The sequence below is a fragment of the Gobius niger genome, assembly GCF_951799975.1.
Source record: "Gobius niger genome assembly, chromosome: 7".
In the NCBI taxonomy this organism is placed as follows: domain Eukaryota; kingdom Metazoa; phylum Chordata; class Actinopteri; order Gobiiformes; family Gobiidae; genus Gobius; species Gobius niger.
The window spans coordinates 20,790,319-20,810,503 of NC_136858.1; the positions used below are offsets into that span (position 1 = coordinate 20,790,319).

Genomic DNA, 20,185 nt, shown 5'->3' on the forward strand with positions numbered 1-20,185 from the left:
ACTTAAAATCAAACATGTTGAAATAAGTATTGAGAGTCAAATGAGAAATGTCTAATGAAAATATTGTGTGTGTTGGGAAAAGTTGTCCAACTTGGCAGTTGCTGGTATACTCACACAGCATACACACACAAAAAACAGATTTGCATACACATAGCCACAAACAAAATGCAATCTTTATCAAAGAGCACAGTATAAAACTGGACTTTAAAGAGTGACTATTGCATTACAAAAAAATAACAAAAATTAAGAAACAGGATAAAAAGTTGGTCAGGTTTATATTACAAAGCCTTTTTACATCCTGAGTTAAATCCCACAAAAAGGCCTTAGATCTTAAAAATACCACATGGGAGTACAAAACACTCCTCAGTCCAGCTGTTGTAAAATCCCCTGCATGGCTTTTCTCTGGGACACATGGAGCCCAAGAGTTTGAAAAGGCAGCATCATAAAAAGACACCGAATTATATAAACGACTGATTAATATCTTTTTGAACAAATTAACATTTTGCAGACATACTTGGTTTGTGGGGGGAAATAATAATCAACAACATAGGGGATTAGAATACAATTTGAGGCAATGAAGAAAACGATTTGTTTCCACATTTTGACTTTCAGTGAGCTGGGGCTGAGCTGCCATTCATCTGTTAGGGACCGTCTGTTCGTTTTATATTGATTGTAGGCATGAAACCATGTATAATGTGAAGTCTTGAGAACAGCTCTCTAAATATAAGGCTTTTCGAGGTTCATGAAGTAAATAAATAAAGTATTCATATTTTTATTACTAAACTTGCAAAAATTAATAAACAATGTTTTTTCTTTTTACTAATATAGGTTTAAATATAGTTTTCACAACACAAAAGTAAAAGAAAGTAACAGCTGTTCTCACTATCAATTCACAAGACATCATAAGATTTCAGGAAATGTACCAACCCTCTTGACCTACACCGTCTTGCATTCTCGCCTTTAATGAAATGTAGAGACATTTGCACCAGCATGAGCAACTTCCTTCCAAACTGAAAGCATGAGATACTGTCACTGAGGAGTAATAAATATCCAGCATTGATTAACAGCGGAGTTTTCACTGCTATTTTGAGCTGAGATTCCCAGAGCAGGCGGATTGCTTAAAGACAGCATTGACATCAGAGAGAATTGCAGCCGTTGATTGATGCGTTTGACCGTCCTATTACCTGACAGCCAACAGTCAGTGCGCCCATGGCTCCTACCGTCGCGGCTGGTGGTGCCGTGGGTGTGGGGGCAGACATGAGGGGCTGGGGCAGGTGGGTGTGCAGGGCGACATGGAGGCCAGGGAGGCAGTGGCAGCGGCGTCCTCTCCTTCCTCTAGGTGTCCCGCCCCGTGCAGCTCCTGGCTCACGCTGGACTGTAGGGCCGCCGGGGTCAGCCACTCTTTGGGCAGGCAGCTCTGGAGAAATGGCACGCAGGAGCTGAAGTAGGCCAAGCGATTTACCCAGCGAGGGATCTCCCTACCACACAGGATCTGGGAGAGGAAAGAACATTTAGATGAGACTAAGGCTGCGTCTGAAACCATCAAATTGTAGCCTCTAAGTACTAACACAACTATTAGACCTTTATGCAGATGGTGAACTAGAACTTCAGAGCTATTTTCCCAATTCGACCATCCCTACCCAGGGGAAGAGGAAGTGACATCACCAACAGCTGTTTTTCTTTTTCTTTAAAGTTATTGGTGGAGTGCAGGCCAAACAAAAGCGCATGCTGCCACCTACTGTATTGTGTCCAACAACAACATAGTGTCCAAAGACATTTAAGGCGAAAAAACAACAGCTGTTTCATAAAGCTACAGTATGCAAATTAGACATGTGGCTTAAGTTTCTACTAAATGAAAGCAAAAGCACAAACTGCCTTTATTTAAGCCACTGAGGCTGCTCTTTGACGCAGTGACATGTGACTGAGCTGTGGTGACGACAACATGTATTTAGTCACTTTTATAAAGTTTGGCTTGTGCAGAATCTTATTTTTTTTCTCCATTATTCTTTATCATTAAATGTGCACCTGTCAGCATGAATCACTCGAGGGTGGGGCCGAGGGGAGTCGGGGGTTCTGGCGGCACTGTGGCTTATGGGATGGCACACAGCTCCTAATCACGGGTTAGTTAGCACCAGAGGTCCCAATGCTAAAGTAGCTAAGATAGTCAACATTGAAGCTCCTTTTCCTAACTCCTTCCTAACTGACAGCCCAATTCGGACGCTCAATTCGCCAATTCAAGACGAGGGGCCTAAACTTCAGAAAAGGTCACACAGAAGCGAGTAGTTGCACTAACTGTACTTCTTGGAGTAGATTTATCACAGCCATTTTTACTTTTACGAGAGTAACTTTATTTTAAAGTACTGTACTATTACCCTTACTTGAGGGAAACTTTCCTCTTTGGGTAAATTCTGAAGTGACAAATTTATGAGATGGAAATGAATAAAAGTTTGATTAATTTAAACTAATACATGCACTTGTATCACATCTTAACCCTAAGAACCTCCTTTTGTTATTAAACATTTTATGGATGGGTATATTTTTGAATTATTTTATTAACGTTTAGACTGGCGCACAGTTACTCAGTACTTACTGTAATTAACTAGTATTTTCATTGCGGCAATGTCAACTGTGCCGCTGTATTTATTGAAGCCAAAAACAAGATTATTGCAATGTTGATCAATTCATTTCTTTTTTAATGTAACATTGTGCATAGTTTCTAGGTTGTTTTCAGTGTTAACCCCCACCTTCACCAAGTGCATTTTTTCTCTGATCTTTGTATCAGCTTTACTTAAAAGGTTACCGCCTAAAGGCCATTGTAATGCCCTAAAAAGAAAAAAAGAAGACCTACAAAACTTATCTAAATCGAACTTTTTTGTTGCGTTTTTTTCACATTTTTGTAACTTTTTTCATTACTTTTTCTGCTATGGCTCTTTCATCGCGTTTTTTGTCACGCTTTGGTTGCGTTTTTATCCTCATTTCCGTCTTAGTTTTGTTGCTATTTTGACACTTTTTTCCAAGAAGCTTTTAGATTTGGGTAAAGCTAAACTGGAGAAAATCTATTCAGTTTCTTGTGGAGGTTTAGAGGTTAATACCCTCACCCAAGAAAGGAAAAAATAGAAACGTTTTGGGATAATAATGTAGCGGTGGGGTATAAATACCAGCATAAAAAAGGTTATGAAGGCTAATTCTCACGGAGACAGTGAACATTCCTCCACATTCATAATGCCGTGTTTTACTTCACTGGCATTCACAAACAATAACCAAATCCAGAGCCATTGTGTGTGTATTTGCAGGCCCAGGCATCTACGTTTCCTAAATGTGACCAATAATTTCCACAGAGCTTTGACAGTGTAATTATCGAATTATGGGAAGGTGGCTTCCCCAAAACAAGATGTGCATTTTAATTAGGCCGCTGACAGACCAGGGGTTTTTCAGATCCAGGAGGCAGCCACTTTCTTTGAACCACAAAGGGCTTACCATGCACTTGCTTGGCTCGGGTTTTTTTGCTTTTTCATGCAAAACAAACAAATGGTCTGGCTAATGCTGGGATAGCACACAAGATGGCACACGGTGTCTATAAAGAAGTGGAAGAAGAGACATGATGCAACACATACAACAGAGGTGGAGCCATCTTGCGTATTTGCACCTGGTGGAAAATGTTCTTCACCGATGAATCACTGGATAACTGAGATGTCAAGTGCAAAAATCAATCTACCATTTGTTCGCTTGGATGATACCAAGGCCCTATATTATGCTTTGTTTTGGCTTTATGCCTTAAACATTTTTGCAGTGTGACTAAACAGACTATACAGAGTTTAAAAATGTTAATATTAAGTATTTTCCTCCTCCTACATGTTCCAGCCATGTCCGAATGTGTAGAATGAGCCCCCTAAAAAGGTTGTTACTTAGGTCCGAATTGCCGACATGCACGAGCTACATGTATGACCTGAGGTGGCAGTAGTGAGTACAAAATGGCCAACTTGCATCTAACTTGCATCCTTTAAAGCAGTACTAAGTAAGATAATCCTTTTATTGATCTCACAATGGAGATCAACTCTTGCCCCTAGAGGCCATAAGCGCAACTGCAGGTGTCATAGCAAGTTACGATTTTTTAACTTATTAATTGTCTGACAGAGTAAATGCTACGCTGACAGAAAAGGCGAAGAGAGAGAGGGATATTGTACATTCAATTACACAATGGAAATGGGTTTTTTTCACTCAAACTCTTGGCTGTAAATACTGTTTAAAGTGGTGCTAGCCCGTTAGCCTGTTAGCTTCTTCTTTGTGATTCCATTAGTGTGTATTGGTGGCTCCGGTCCGGTGGCAGTCAAGTTGCAATTGTGGTTTTCTGGCCAGAGACACCGGGGGGAGATGAAAGACCCTCCAATCATCCCATTAACACTTGTATTACCCCCAGAGGGACAACGAAAGGATTTCTAAAGGTAAACAAGTTACTTAGTATTACTGTTAAAGGAATAGGCCACCGTTTTTACATACTGAGATATGCTCTTACCTCACTTTAGCCGAGTTAATATATCCCCGTCTGGTCTTTGTCCGTGCGCTCTGTCACGCAAACGGAGCACATACGCAGCCTCTCCCACATGTCACATAGCTCCAAAAAAGCTCACGATAGAAGCTACCAAGCTCTTCCACGTGTTCCCTATTTAAATAAAGTTACGTGAAGTGTTTTCATGCGAAGTATATTTACACAGAAATGTAGCATGTCGATTTTATAAGCAAATAAAAAGGGGGACTATATTGTGAGGCGTAATGATACGAGGAGCAAAACGTCCGCGCAGTAACTCCTAAAGACTTCCCCCGCTCACTTCCGTCAATAACCTTTAGGAGTTACTGCGCGGACGTTTTACTCCTCGTATCATTACGCCTCACAATATAGTATACACAATATACTTTATTTTTTTAGCTATATACCAACCAAAGCCATTACGTGATGAGGAGCATGAAAACACTTCACGTAACTTTATTTAAATAGGGAACACGTGGAAGAGCTTGGTAGCTTCTATCGTGAGCTTTTTTGGAGCTATGTGACATGTGGGAGAGGCTGCGTATGTGCTCCGTTTGCGTGACAGAGCGCGCGGACAAAGACGGGGATATATTAACTCGGCTAAAGTGAGGTAAGAGCATATCTCAGTATGTAAAAATGGTGGCCTATTCCTTTAAACTAAAATATGTATCCAGAAAATACCGACGACTACTTTATTTCCTTAAAACGAACACTGTATTCAAGCTCCATGCAAGTGTTTTGCGTACCTCAGAAAGTGCTGAGGAGAAGTGGTTGCAGTTTTTGTGCATGAGGTGGTAGGCATTGCCCTTGTACTCCTTTCCCATCTCCTCCACGATCCGCTCCACATCTTCCTCTGCGAAGTCTGTGCTGCCCAGGACTATGGCTTCTCTGGACACACAAGTGGAAGGTGTACAGCAAAGACAAGCAAAAATTACAGAAGCTTAACATTTTCTCTTTCATGTTTGAATTTCTTTCGCAGTTTTAAGATTGTTTTTGTCTAAGGCTAACTCAGCACACTTTTAAGACGGTTACGACATAGGAACTCTTGTGGGTTTTTTTTTTTTTGGGTGTGTGAATATTTTCAGGGAGAGTCTGTTTAAAACCACAGGGCAAATCAACTAGAGCAGAAGTAACACACTTCTGTGCTCACGCTCCACTCAGAAGAACGTGGGAATCCTCAAACATATTGAATTATACGGACTTGACATGTAGCCAGATATACTGGTAAAAAATAAATAAAAAATCAATACGGTCTCAGAGCTGAGGCAAAAAGAACTGATCTGAAGTTGACACAGAGGAATAGGGCAGCACAATTTATTTGCAATGCAGTCAAATTGAATTTGCGATTTTAATGGTTAGAACTGATCTAATGCAACAACTGATACAATAATGTCCTCTGCAAAAACGACCGGGGATAGACTCTTTTTTCTGTTCTATATTTCATGCATTCTCTCTCAAACTGCCATCAAGAATTAACTGTGAAACGAAATCATGTTCCTCCGCATAGTTTTCATATTTGTAGAGAGATAAAACTAGCTGTTGTTGGCATCCCTACACAAAATAGGTTTAGAACTTTCCATATTGTAACACCTCCAGCATTAAAACTTCACATTCGCGACAATGGACGCAAAACTCACTTGAATTTGAACGTTTCACCGAGCTCAGTCGCATCCCCTGGTGTGATCTCAAAGATTCCTGAGAATGGGTACGGGTGTCCGCCGTAAGCAAACTCTGTGAACGTTCAGTGAAGAAATATTTTTGATTACACACACATAGACACTTAGACACAAAATACTGCACAGCTAATGCGCTTATGTGTTGCAAATGTTCAGAAAAAACATACCTCTTCCGTAGATCTCAATCCCTGAGTGAAAGACCCCGATGCCCAGAGTGCTGGTGAACTCATTGATCCAGTACTGAAAGAGGAAATGCGGACCAGTAATTAAAAATGTCTTTCAACTAAAAATGAGTGATTTGATGAGTGCTTTAGTTCTCATAATCAAACATTCCAGAAAAGGAACCTGTAACTTTACTCAGGATCACTTACACAAACAGGCAAGAAGGCTCCAGAAAAACTCAACCAATCAATTATTGATCACTGCGCCACATGTCCCTGGTGTTACCTTCCATCTTTTAAACCACAATTCTAACTTGCTTGGTTAGCTGTAATTATTATACTGAAGGCCAAGAAGCTAGACTGTTTCTAGGCAAAAAGAAAAATGACTGAATGAAAGATTGTTAATGACCAGTTTTTGCTTTGTAACTATATTGAAACATTATCCTTTGTAATCACGTACGGTCACATTATTATCAAACTATCGCTATGTTTTTACTGCTCCATAAAGAAAAGTGCAACCAATCACTGTAAATAGAGCATATCGCAACTGTGGCAAGGCTCTTGGTTCCTCCCACTCAGAGGTGAAGTAAGACTCTTATCTCAGCCCGCATTACTTCAAAGCTTGTTAAAACGTTCCTCCAAGCCACAGAAGAGGAGGGGGGAAGACTGTGAGCTTGAGAATCAACAGACAAACACAGCTATGGCCATATTACTGCCTCTGACTTTGCTGTACCATGAAAACTGGAGCGAGCTATAATGAGGGAAAATAACTAAAGCCACAAGGGAAGGAAACTGCTTTGCAAGATCAATGCAGATATGAAATCAGGTTAATATGTGTTGCAGTACAAGTAACCATGGTAAATGCTTTACTCCAAGTTTTCTTTATATTAAATTGCTGTATAATCTGATGTCTCATTATATTTACCATACATGTGGGAGGACACACACTAAGCTGGTGGACAGACAGGTGGAGTGCACATAATGCTGTTTCATTAGAGCCACGCTAAAGCACTCAGAGCTGGACAGGAAATCCACTTAGAAGTAGCCAACAGGAAAACTCCGAGAGAAACCAAGGGACATCTCCAGATACAAGGGAGAGTCATTTAACATGAGTGATCCGCAAACACAAAGAGCCAGTCGGTCCGTATATTGGCTCACTCTTTAATGGAGTGTGAATGATAAAAAAAAAATATGATTTTTCCTCATATTGAATACATGTAGCTGATGTATGAACTTAAGACATATCTTTTACACAAACCTCAGCTCAAACAATAACAAATGCTTTCCTCCATTGTCTCATCCAAACTGCCGAAGAAATGACTGTAAACCTGTCGATTATAAAGCCCAAGGACGATTATTCAAATTTGGATTACCATAATTGCCCAGCCCTAGCAGGAACATTTCTCTTCTTTACAAAGTCTAGATAAGGGGGCTACAAACTGCTCAACATTTCTGCTAAAGCTTAATGATCTTTGGTTGCAGTCTTGACGAAACAACTTACATGCATCAAGTATATTTCTCTTTAAGTGCACTCTTTGTGAGTAATGAACAATTTTCACTTTTCACAAGATTCACTTTCTCTTTGTATACCAAATAGGCATACCGAAATACAATATTATGACTTTGTAAAGGGACATTTCTTTTAATCATATAATTCACCCCACTTTGCAAGCAGGTGCTCCACACAACGGCTCTCCTCCCTTCTGGTACAATTACTCACCCTCTGAGGTGAGATGACAACATTTATATTCACTTGTCCAAATATATATATATATATATATTATACAAATGTATTAAAACTGCAGACACCCAAAACAACCCCATCACACAGCAAATTAAAGTGTACTGTGTTGAGCTTATGAGCTTGCCTGTAATAGTACTAGTGCTACTATTTCTATTACTGGGTCACACTACAACTGCAGCAATTCATAAGAGTCAAAGTGGGACAGGAGAAAGCCCTGCAGTCTGCTTGGAGAATAGAGAGCGAGTAAAGTGAACACAGAAAGGAAGTGAAAGAAGGAGGGAGGAGACAAAGGCACAGAGGAAGATGGAGCGCAAGACCACATTGAAAAATGCGGATGAGGAGGAAGTCAACGATAACCATTGTTTTAAATAAAAAGAATATGGACAATTTGTATACTAACTTAAAACAAGTGTATTCTATCAAATATTCAACACAAATGTTACTCCAAAACCACAGCAATTCAGCAAAAAATCAAAGATAAAAATGTAAATAGCCTGGTTGGAGTCATTAACACTAGTGTTCACCTTGTCTGTATTCAGTGATTCATCTGTCATGAAGAACAATGACTCCCCTGATGACAACACTGCACTGGTGACCACACACTGACTAAAGGATGACCCCAGCTACAGTAGAAAACAGACCCATCCTCCCTGCAGCAGGAGATGGTATCTGACCAGCTGCTCGATAGACAGCTGGCACGATAAAGGTGTCACTCAGGTAGTCCTGTTTTGGCTGCAGTTTACAGAATAAAAAAAAAAAAGCCTAGATTATTCAGTCCTCATGATATGGGTAAAGGCAGGTATAAGAAAATCCATATGGCTGGTAGTGTCAGGGGGCTGTGCATTATTGATCTTTTGAAAATACATGATACACTTTTTTTTCTCTTTTTTTTTAAAGGACAGAACATTCAATACAGATGGACTTTTGCCCTCTGAGAGTGTGACAAGGGGACAACTCTTACTGTAGGACAGGCCTTCTCATATTTACAATAGAATATGCCCCTGATGTGATGCTCCTTGTTTTATTGCCTTATATCAAGTACTATATGCAGGACTTTGCAAACTGTTCAAGTAATATATAAAACAGTATTTGGGATGTAATAACAACCATATTGCATAGGAATAACAGAACAGTGTGCGCTTTGATTATGACTATCATTGGGCGCAAGGACAAGCCTAAGTAAATGCAAACAACACCTTTTCTTTTACTACTACCAATGTGGGCTACTTCTTACCATGTCATAGACGTTGAGTATTATCGGCTCGTTTGCCATCACTGGGATCGGACTCCAGATCTTCCCCTACGCCTCCAGAATCCTGTCTCGGTGCCCGATCCAAACTCTCGCCCTGCCAAAAAAAATATTAACCCCGTTCCCCCTCACTTTATTCCCGACACTTTCACCTCAGTTGAGCAGCTCGACAATTCACTTTCATCGCACGGGGTGAAAACGCCAGAAATCCGCGGACGTCGAGAGGGCGATCTAACAACAACATCAGACTGGCTTTGTCAAAATCTTCACCGAAACAGATGGGCCAAGGCACCGCTTAACCCGTTCAGCTGCAGCTGCAGGTCAAAGTCAAACGACGTTTTTCAATCGAGAACTGTTTTTTTCTGGATTTTCCAAACATATTTCACAGCGAACAGAAGTCTATTAGTGGTGTAAAAGGCGGACCTCTTCGGAAAATGCAGCTGCTAAAGCCCCTTTGAAGCTAGCTATGGCTATGGCTTGAGCAGGATGCGATGACTCCACTGAAGAATAGTACGACCACAAGCTACAAACCCAGAGCGGTACGACATCTCTAGATTCCATTGATCAGCCTGGCCGGTGCATTGTGGGTAATGTAGTTCCTATGGTTTTCCCCTCCAAGCAAAGGCATACAATGTTTATGTCTATGAAAATAATCCACAATAAAATACATACCAAATATGACACATTTAAGTTTAATTACACTGGGAAAAAGTCAGTATATCAGATGTGTAGATCCAGTGCTTCATTTGACCACCCATTTGGGGGGGAACATATTCCCTCATACTCGGGGAAAGAAATTCGATGGTATACTAGTGTTTAATGGAAGTGTACTGGTAAACACTGATTTATTCTTGTATTAGGTAGACAGGCTTCAGTCTTGATCATTCTCTCCAAACAGTTCTAAAAGAGCCTCCTGGTTTGAAAACTCTTGCAGTGATGAATTAATCTCTTCCAGTAGATCCTCACCGAGAAGAAAGCTCTTGATGTCATGCACTGTCATTCCAATGCGGTGGTCGGTAACACGATCTTGAGAAAAGTTAAAAGTCCGAATCTTCTCTGACCTGCCTTTTGTCCCAACCTAAGGACGCACCAAAATCTCTCATATAAACGTTGTTTGCAAAATGCTTTACCGCCTAAAAAGCGTGTGTTTTTGAATGTCCCACCTGTACTTTACGCTGCTGATACCGTTTGCTGGTCTCTTCTTCTAATTTCATACCGTACAGCTTGGCTCGAAGGACCTTCATAGCTTTTTCTTTATTTTTTATCTGGGACCTTTCCTGCTGACATTCTGCAACCACACCTTAAAACAGACAGAAATATAGAATTCATAAGAATAATGAAACAACTTTCCCGTTTACAGGTCAAATAAATTATTTACGCATCACTATTTTCCTAAGTAGCCTAAGTGTATTTCCAATAGTGCTATTGACACAAAAATGTCACCAGATGTTGGCAACTATACACTTGTGTACTACGCACACAATCCACACAAATGATCCACACGTGCCAGGAACCCATAGATGTCCAAAAAATAGGTTTTGTGTAATAATGTAGGAACTGTACAAAAGCACGACTCCTTCAGGACACATTCCAGCTTTGAAAACACACTATACACACAGCACATACATTTGCTCGGATGGGATTTTTGGCCCATTCTTCCAAACAATGTTCAACAATGAACATTCTGAAGTTTAGAAATCCTTCTGTAACTTATGTTTGTGTCATTTTATATTATTACACACAACATGGATTCCTTTGCATGTGTGGATTCATTACAGAGAAATATGGACATCCAATACATATTTTACCCGCTGCATTCCTGGGCTGTTTATGGTTTTACCTGTTGGCAGATGGACTATTCTGACTGCACTATCAGTGGTGTTCACATGCTGACCCCCCGCACCACTGGCCCTCTTTGTTTCAATCTTCAAGTCTTTGGGGTTTATGCAGAAAGAGATCTAGCATATACACAAGAACAGTTATCACAGAAAGGTAATGCAAGAAACATGACTGTGTTGTCCAACCTCGGTAGGCTGTGGTAGTACAGCCACAGTCATGGTGCTGGTGTGCATTCGACCCTGTTTCTCAGTCTTGGGAACTCTTTGTACACGATGGACACCTGCCTCGAACTTCATTTTCTTATAGCAGTGATGACCACTGACACTGGCCGAAGCACGCCGAAGTCCTCCTGTTGAGCAAATATTCCAACAACCATAAAATATTAATACCATTTCTATTAGGAATAATAAAAACAAAATTTGCGGCACTCCCACTAACCTATATCACTGCTCGCATACTCCAACATGTCAAAAGACCAGCCATGGTGATAAGCAAAACCCTGGTACATGTCAAAAACCTTTGGATAAGGGTACACAAATATTTTTATGAGGATTTTTGGCCTAGAGATTCTAACAGTTGAAGGTAAAAGAGGGTCATAGGCGGGGAATACATTGTCGGAGCCAGAACTGAAACCCACAAATAAAGCTTATGCGCAAATTCAACCTGGAAGCCATACCAGCTGCATTCATTCATCTCCTCATCACGGCAGCTCTTCAATTATCCAACCATAGACCCAGCTCTAGCCGCACCTACACTTCAACCAATCAACGCGGCGTTCATCTCCGCTCCAGCCACTCGTCGCACAGGATCTCCTTCTTAGCGCCCTGGTCAATCACTCAGAGTTTCCCAGCCGTGCTACGACCCTCCTCCACCCCCTTCTCCGCCTGGCTCATCGACAGGCCGCCCCGGGTCTCCTTCTACCACCACCAGTGTCCAGGCTCCAGGGAAGATACTGGCTAGCGGTCAATGCCAGCAGCTCATATCATTCAAGCGATCTTCCGCTGGGGTCTGAGCCCCAATAATGATTCATATGTCAATAAAACGTTCTAATGCCTGTTCTGTCTCTGTGAGTCTTTTCAGGTTGAATAAATGCTGAGGATAGAACAGTGTTCCAGCATATGTGCAGTAGCCTTAAAGGGATATTTCACCTGGGTCAAATCACACGCCAGACTAACGACATAATTGTCTGTGTCGATAGAATAATTTTTGGAATATTACTGACCTTGCATCACATGAATGATCGCATTTTGAGGGACTATTTTCTAGTAGATCACTCTGCCACCGCGTAGCTTATACAACCACGAAGCTGATGCTGCTCAAATATAAGGTCTTTTAAAGGAATAGGCCACCGTTTTTACATACTGAGATATGTTCTTACCTTAGCTTTGACGAGTTCTATAGGACCTGTCTGATCTTCCCCCGTGCCTTCAATCACGTAAACACAGCGCAGACGGCGTTAGCATTTAGCCTCTCCCTCTCTCCTCTATAGCTCCAAAACAGGTCAAGATAGAAGCTACCAAGCTCTTCCACGTTTTCCCTATTTAAATATGGTTACGTGAAGTGTTCCACTACAAATTTTCTAAGCGGATAAAAGGGGGGACTATAATGTAGTTTGCCATCCGCACAGTAAAGTGAAGATTACTGCGCGGATTTCGAACTACTCCTGGTATTACTACGCCTTACATTATTTAACCATATTTAAATAGGGAAAACGTGGAAGAGCTTGGTAGCTTCTATCTTGACCTGTTTTGGAGCTATAGTGGAGAGGGGGAGAGGCTAAATGCTAACGCCGTCTGCGCTGTGTTTACGTGACTGAAGGCACGGGGGAAGACCAGACAGGTCCTAAAGAACTCGTCAAAGCTAAGGTAAGAACATATCTCAGTATGTAAAAACGGTGGCCTATTCCTTTAAATGCAAAATGGTTTAAATTATTCTATCGACACAGACATTTATATGGTTAGTCTGGTGTCATAAGTGATTTGCCTGACTGTTTTTAATGCAGGCTTGCTGATATCCAGAAATCAGCAACTAAATAACTAGGAAATGAGGCCCTATGTCAAAAATCCTGAAATCCTGAAATATCCCTTTAACCACTAGGCTATCAGACGTACACTGCACATACACTGCACCTACACTAATATTCTAAGTATAATGCATATAGGCAATATATGTAGCAGTATTTTATGAGAATTATGACATTATGTTTTACTTCAGCAGTAAACAGCATAGCTTCTTGTCCCCCAACTCCAGCTGTGACCTCCAGGACGAGGTCATTTAGATCTCGGTCTTCCTCTGGTATCAGCAGATCCAGGAGCTAGAAAATACATAAATTGTGAATGTTACGGTGTGGGAGAGACACAGACAAAGGACAAAAAAGAAAACAGAGTGCCTTTGGTTGTTTTTTGTTTTTTTAATTGACTATCTCATCCAAGCTTTTACTTTTCTTTGATGAAAAAAGAAATAAAAATAGCTTTTAGGTTCAGTACCTTTTGTCTGAACACTTGAATGTCTTGCAAACAGGCCTCTCTTTCAAGTTCTGCCAGTTCTCTGAGGGCTGTGTCTTCATCTGTAAAAACAAGGCATTTCACACTTGTCTGTTACATTTAATGACCCTGGATCATTGTCAGTATTCTGGCCACAGTTACCTTTGAGAAGAATCTCTGTCTCGCCCAGTTCTCTCTCTTTAGCATACAGTTCTCTGATGCTTTGAATGACCGGGGTCAGACGAGAGACTTTGGTCCGCTTAGCTCTCAACTCTTCTTCCGCAGGATGTTCTTCCGACTCAGTCGTGTTGACTGCATTTAAACAGTCATTGTACTCTGTCTCCACCTTTTTGATAAAGTCTTGTAGAGATGCTCTGGCAAACATCTCCTCCAGTGTGAGTATCTTGGACACCATCACGGATGCAGTGGTGTGAAGAGTTCTCTTGGGCGTCCCATCACAAACAAGAGTATGCGGTTGCAACCTCTCAAAAGTAATATTTCTTCGCAGTCTGTATACGTCACGGGATATATTTTGAAAAGAAGGCTCCAATATTATCTTTACTTTATGGAGCAAGGGTTGTACATTTTTCCAAGCCATTTTAAAGTATGATAAATAGTGAGTTGGATCCGAAATATTGCGTTACCTCAACAAAACTATTTCAAAATGTAATTTTAACCGATTATTTTATAATCAACTTGAATGTTTCGGATTTCTGATGTCTCCTGGGGACATTGTACAGAATATATGTATTGTTCAGAAGGAATAACTACCGACAGTAACGTATAGGCAATAACAGGCACTGCTTCTGACTTAAAAAACGCCAATCCACGGCCATAAAAGCTAGTTTTATTCCCACGTCTCTATTTACCAGATTGCTGAAGGGCGCAGACATGTTGAATATCTTGCGCTTGCGCAGTGAAGGCAAAACAAACCAAGTGAGCTGGCGCTAACTGGCTGGTGGTGCTGACCTCTATCGGGGAAGAAAAGAAGTCAATGCAAATGCACAAGTCATTCTGTTCACATACCGTCCGTATATACAGTCTATGGTCACATACCCAGTTACGCACGGAGTACATACCGCACCGAGGTGGTTTGTATTGTGCACACAGCAAAGCCCTGCGCCGCGCTGCTCTCTAACCTGGATTTGACGTAGGCCTAACTCTGAGATTGCAGTTGCACATTAAATGAGCCTAATACTACTGAACCGTGTCGAAGTTCACCTGAAATTCATAAGTGTAGCCATACTGTAACATTTCAGATCGAGAGGGAAAAATCTAAAACTGGCGGCACCACTACGTGTTGTGCGCGCTGTCGTCATCACGAGCGCGAAGCTTCTCCCATTTGCTAAAATTTTAAAGAGACGCTCTGGGATTGGTTTGCGCCTTTTGCGCACGGATTTTAAAAGAGACCCTCGCAGTGGCGGACATTTTCTGTTGATTTTCACGGAATGGGCAGTTGCTATCAGCTGTACATTTACGCCGTGCTAAGTTTATTTGTAGCATAAAGGGATTAGCTGTACAGAGTTATAAGGTAAGCATTTTAGTAAAAATGTATCTGCAATAGCAGTAGGCTATATATTTTATCCAATGTTTTCAAGCAATGTTGATTTATTGCCTGTAATAATGTATCCCTATACGTTTTGCAAGTGTATCACGGCTTGTGTTTCACGATTGTTTTCGATGAACCCGAATAGCTCTGAAGTCGAAACGCTGCTAAATAGTGAACGATAGCTTAAGCCTAACTACTCGCTGTTGCCTAAACGCATGCGAGGTGCACTCGTACGAATATCCTTTACATTTTAACTGAGGGATCTCTTCTCTATATCTTTGGATTAAGTACATCTTTAGTTTGTAGTTTGCCAACAAAAAAACGGAAGTATTTATGTCTCATTTGAATATCCGCCAAATTTCTACCTTGTCCGCGCCAAATTTATGTTTTTTTCATACCGGATGATGGACTTCACAACTGAATGACTGCAAATAATGCATGACTCAACCACTACTTTTATATTAAGCAGACATTTGCTTGCTGCCACTTGTTTTACAATTTCAAAACCTCAGTTCCAGTTCTTCCTTTTGCTACGTGGGATAGGGGCGCGCAATTTCTTGTCGTGCTGAGCTTCTCTATACCAGCACACTGCAGATTTAACATGAGTCTTTTCTTCTTTCTTCTTTTTAAAGGGTCTTTACACAAGGGGGTATGACATATAACAAGAAGGCCAACATGAAGGTTCCCAGCAACGTAGAGAAAACGTCTGCTGCTGACTTCAAAGCAGTGCACGGGTCCCCAGTGAAGGAGGCTGTTGTCCTTAAAGCCCCCCTACCCACAGTTTTCTCCCAAAACGACAACACCAGAGCCGTTCACAACAAGGAAAATGCTACTGACCAGGACCAGGACCGGGCCATGAACCCAGGGCTCGAGGACAGCGGTTACCTCTCTCTGCACAACAGTCAGATTGAAGAAGAGGATGATCACGTTCATGGACAACATACACTTCTGCCTGTTATTGGTGCAGCGTACCAAGAAAAACATGTTACTCCAAAACCATCGCCAACTAAATGTCAAGACACAATCTCTCCATTTGTGATGGGAGTCTTCACTCCTTTAGATATTCACAGGAAGAGAAATGACCGATACTCCATGTCTTCCACTCCTGCTGACTGCCACCGTGACCCAAGCCTACCCATACTTAAGTTTAACCAGGCAGTTTGTGAGGAACTCGCCAAAAGCTTCCAAAAGAATAAAAGGTATTGTGTGGTGTTTATTCAGCACAATGTGTTGATGGTCCTAAGTATTTAATGTTTGCTCATCTATTTAGGTATGACTGGAGTATCATCCCGAAACTGGCAGAGGATTACCACTTGGACCGTGTGATTGGAGGCCAGATGGGAGAGGACCATGTTGACATGTTCTCATCCCTGCTGTCCAGAAACATGAAGTGCATCTTGGCTCAGATTTTGGCTTTGCTTGGAGACCTGGACCTCATCAGGTAAATTAAGCTGCTTATGTTGTGAACAGCAGCAGCCTATTTACCTGTGTGTGTGTATATATTGAAATATTTGATATGAGTTTATTTAAAATCCTTTGTAATGCTTTCTGCAGTTGCAAGAAAGTAAGCAGATCATGGAGACAAATAATCCATGAAGACTCAACAGCTCTGAAGAGATGTCATCTTGCAGAAAAGGCATTGAGAGTAAGTGGAATATTATTTTAAATGCACTGGTTTTAACAAACGGCAAAAAGTTGACTCTGAAATTTGCACCTAAACTTATTTTTGACCCTTAAGTACCACCATATCAAATCTAGCTTCATAACATGTCTTTTCTATCTATTCTTTTTGGGTTGACTCAAAATTGAACTATAGGAAATGATTAAACCAGATTAAAACAAGACAGGACGACGAGACGATGATGACTGTTCGACAAATGAAAGCTTGTAGTTTGTTTATAGATAAGGATTATAGACAGCTCCAACATGACAGCAGTGACTCTATCTTTCGATCACGCTTTAGACCCTGTTCTAAATAGTTTAGCTCAAAAGTTTACAGCGGGTACGTCATACGTCATCGGATACGATTGATACGATTGGCTATGGCTACTGCAGACACATGATAGACATTCGCAGACAAAAATATAACTTGTGATATCTTGTCTGGCGGTAGCCAGTTTAGTGCTGCCATGGGCCATGACAATTCCTTATGTCTCCAATATTTTAGAGTTGAAATGGTCACTTCTTTAGTGTAAAACTATGATTAATACTGTATTTGTCACAGCCTGTATTAAATAAATTAATAAATAGAAAAAACATAAAAATCTTATTTGAATGCCATTTGTCAAAGTAGTTCTGACCTGGTGCTTTCTTTTTGTTTAGGAGTCTGAATTCTTGCAGGGAAAAGCCTGTGGTTTGACCAGAGATGCAAGTCTATCCAGAGTTGTCCTGTCCAGCATGCAGCTTGTGGCCACTCAACCCTCCTCTGCACCGCCGCGAAGCTGTGGAAAAAAAGGAAATGCAGCTTCAGTTAAAACTCCTAACTGTTCACGCTTCGATCAATATGTTGAGGTAATTATTGAAAAACCTCTTACATTTTTCAATGTTTTTCAAATAATTACATATGGCAATTTTTTGTCAATGGGATAATGGTCTGTTTTTAATTTAGATTACATTACCTTTTTTCAATTATATTTTTAATGTGCACAGCACTTTGGTTCTAAAGCGCTTTAGAAATAAAGATTGATTAACATGTCTTTCACTGTGTGTTTAGGCTGCAAGTGCTCTCAAACAGCACGAGTCCCTGCGTCACTGTAAACGTTGTGGCTCGCCAGCAACGTTTCTGAAGGAGGCTAAGAGGGCGACGTGTACCAGGCTCAGCTGCCAGTTTGACTTTTGCACGTGCTGCCAGAAATCCTTCCACGGCTCTACTCCCTGCAGAGAGTTGCAGCCGCGTTCACACTTCAGCGCATCCAAAACCTCTACAATCCTCCCAGGGAGCGCCCGCAGCAGGAGAAATGTCCGGCGCCTATGAACTAATGGATTAACATGGCTTTTAGTCAAATCCTTGTCTCTTTGAGCTACACTGTGGCATTTTTAATACAAACGATTCTTATTATTACCAAAGCACAAGGTAAAAATGCTTCTACAATATTTGTAGAACTTACATTGTCAAGCAGGTTTTCTTACAAAGAAATTCACTGAATGAGCACTTTCTTTAGACAATCAAATGTGAATGCTATTTGTTATAAACTTGTCTGAATTATGGAAGTTTGTAAATATTTAAATATTTTAAAAATATGTAAATAACACTTTTAAATGGTTTTAACCTTAAAAATAAATTTATATTGGATTATTTACGTTTGTGCTATACTTGTAAATACACACTTTTTCATATAAACTCGTCATCTGTTATTATTTCTGGCTCTTTTTGTTTAACGGCGGCAGTTCGCTTAATGAAACTAGTATCTACCCATTATTGGATGTCTCTGGTTTCTGGATAAACCGTGGCTTTAACATTAAAATGTCACAAGAGGGCAGTGTTTACAAATGTGACACCCATAAACAGTGGATTAGAAGTTCCAATTGTCTTTTCATCCATATCTGGGCCAAACTTGTCTTGAGCCAAGGCGCAAATGGTTCTACGTTATAAGATTCACAAATGTTATGGCCACCTAGGCTTAACGTATTTACTTGCCATATCTTACCAAGTTACGATTGCTTATTTCTAGACTAATGCAAGTGTATTCATATTATCGCTATAATCGCTATATATATAATCGCTAAAAGGCCTGCAAATTACCTTTTATTTACATGAACGCTTTTTTGATTGCCCCTCCGCCCCCTAGTGGTAAATTAGGCCAATTATTTTATGCAATATTTAGGTTCTGCCAGCCAACGTCCCCGCACATCAGAGAAGAAAATGTCAAAACCAAGAAACCTAGGTAAAAGAATCTAAAGATTTTCTTTGTTTATTTGAGTTTAATGTGTATTTTATTTTAGGCATAGAGGTCAAGTAAGAGCTTGCATAGACATTAAGCCTCTCGTGGATGTCAGCTCATGAGTTTGTTTAAGATTTGTCTTTTTTTATTATATTGTCAAGCTTATGTTTAATATTTATTTCATGCCCAGTTGAGGGTGCTACAATTTTATTGTATTCCATTGTACATTCTATAGGCTACTATACAAAACCAGACGTACATCATATTGATCTGAACTGGCCAAAAGTGGAAAGTGAGAGTTAAGTTAAGGAGTTCTTCAAACCCAAAATCTGAAAAATAAAATCAAAAGTCTATGTGCTAGTCTGGAATGCTGTATTATGTCCCCTGCTGTCCCCTTTATGGTCTTTTCTTTTTAAAGCCTATAGTGTCCGGTGTGGAATCTCCAGGAAACGTCAGTACCAAATGAACTCTGGTTGGGTGGTGATTAATCTGCACTGTGGCCTTTCTCTTGACCGTATATCTGGTAGATTTATCGAGCACCTTGTGTTGCTCCCAGACACCTCACAACAGAACCTATCCTCCTAATAGTAATTAGAAACAACCCACACACTCTATTTAACCACAGATTTAAGGTCAAAAACTCAACACGTGACCCCTCCCATTCATAAATCGCCTACTTTTCAGCCATCAAGTCTCTGCCTTAAGACAGCCATTCATTTCTGCCTCTGGATGCAGTGATGATTCATGACAAAACATCCAGGCAAAGTCTTGTTTTATTTGATGATGCATGTTTGCAGTGACTGTCATATAGGCTGTGGCTCATTTGATGTGTCAGTCAGTAATTACCGAGTGAAGAGACCATAGCTTTGCCCAAAGGGAGACCATCCAGAAGCAGGATGCAGAGACACAGACACAGGATTTGGAGAAAAGATTTTAGACTTGTTAGACATGATTAAGTTAGTGTAGAATATTTTTTTCTTTCTCTTGTCATAACTATTCCAACACAAAAATGTGACACTCTTTTAAAGCTGGAGGATCAACCTAGCGCACATGTTTTTTGTGGTGGGAGGAAACCTAT

General features: G+C 40.6%; 3 protein-coding genes across 3 annotated transcripts; 1 reads left to right on the top strand and 2 right to left on the bottom strand.

The window, feature by feature from the left end:
* Positions 1-3: 3 nt before the first annotated feature.
* Positions 4-9,946, bottom strand: LOC306965617 (deubiquitinase DESI2). Its single transcript, XM_079560135.1, has 5 exons — positions 9,341-9,946; positions 6,369-6,441; positions 6,163-6,256; positions 5,272-5,413; positions 4-1,492 (listed from the first exon to the last, which is right to left on the bottom strand). Exons 1-5 carry the CDS (start codon positions 9,377-9,379, stop codon positions 1,217-1,219), a joined length of 624 nt encoding a protein of 207 aa, XP_079416261.1. The 5' UTR covers positions 9,380-9,946; the 3' UTR covers positions 4-1,216.
* Positions 9,947-10,147: 201 nt separating this feature from the next.
* On the bottom strand, positions 10,148-14,283 carry mtrf1l (mitochondrial translational release factor 1-like). Its single transcript, XM_079560358.1, has 8 exons — positions 13,840-14,283; positions 13,681-13,760; positions 13,404-13,508; positions 11,633-11,711; positions 11,380-11,543; positions 11,196-11,313; positions 10,519-10,655; positions 10,148-10,433 (listed from the first exon to the last, which is right to left on the bottom strand). The coding sequence occupies exons 1-8, from the start codon at positions 14,273-14,275 to the stop codon at positions 10,227-10,229; spliced, it is 1,326 nt and encodes a 441-aa protein (XP_079416484.1). The 5' UTR covers positions 14,276-14,283; the 3' UTR covers positions 10,148-10,226.
* Positions 14,284-15,127: 844 nt separating this feature from the next.
* On the top strand, positions 15,128-18,353 carry fbxo5 (F-box protein 5). Its single transcript, XM_079560162.1, has 6 exons — positions 15,128-15,208; positions 15,859-16,425; positions 16,497-16,667; positions 16,781-16,871; positions 17,549-17,737; positions 17,940-18,353. The coding sequence occupies exons 2-6, from the start codon at positions 15,878-15,880 to the stop codon at positions 18,198-18,200; spliced, it is 1,260 nt and encodes a 419-aa protein (XP_079416288.1). The 5' UTR covers positions 15,128-15,208; positions 15,859-15,877; the 3' UTR covers positions 18,201-18,353.
* The last annotated feature ends 1,832 nt before the right edge of the window (positions 18,354-20,185 follow it).

Coding starts and splice junctions, on each gene's coding strand:
- fbxo5 (XM_079560162.1), top strand. CDS start 15,878: ATGACATATAACAAGAAGGCCAACATGAAGGTTCCCAGCAACGTAGAG. Junction 16,668..16,780: donor GGAGACCTGGACCTCATCAG/GTAAATTAAGCT, acceptor TGCTTTCTGCAG/TTGCAAGAAAGTAAGCAGAT. Junction 16,872..17,548: donor TTGCAGAAAAGGCATTGAGA/GTAAGTGGAATA, acceptor CTTTTTGTTTAG/GAGTCTGAATTCTTGCAGGG.
- mtrf1l (XM_079560358.1), bottom strand. CDS start 14,275: ATGGCTTGGAAAAATGTACAACCCTTGCTCCATAAAGTAAAGATAATA. Junction 13,509..13,680: donor TTCAAGTGTTCAGACAAAAG/GTACTGAACCTA, acceptor TGTATTTTCTAG/CTCCTGGATCTGCTGATACC. Junction 11,314..11,379: donor TACTACCACAGCCTACCGAG/GTTGGACAACAC, acceptor TGTATATGCTAG/ATCTCTTTCTGCATAAACCC.
- LOC306965617 (XM_079560135.1), bottom strand. CDS start 9,379: ATGGCAAACGAGCCGATAATACTCAACGTCTATGACATG. Junction 6,442..9,340: donor TACTCAACGTCTATGACATG/GTAAGAAGTAGC, acceptor TTCCTCTTTCAG/TACTGGATCAATGAGTTCAC. Junction 5,414..6,162: donor GGTGAAACGTTCAAATTCAA/GTGAGTTTTGCG, acceptor TTGTGTGTCCAG/AGAAGCCATAGTCCTGGGCA.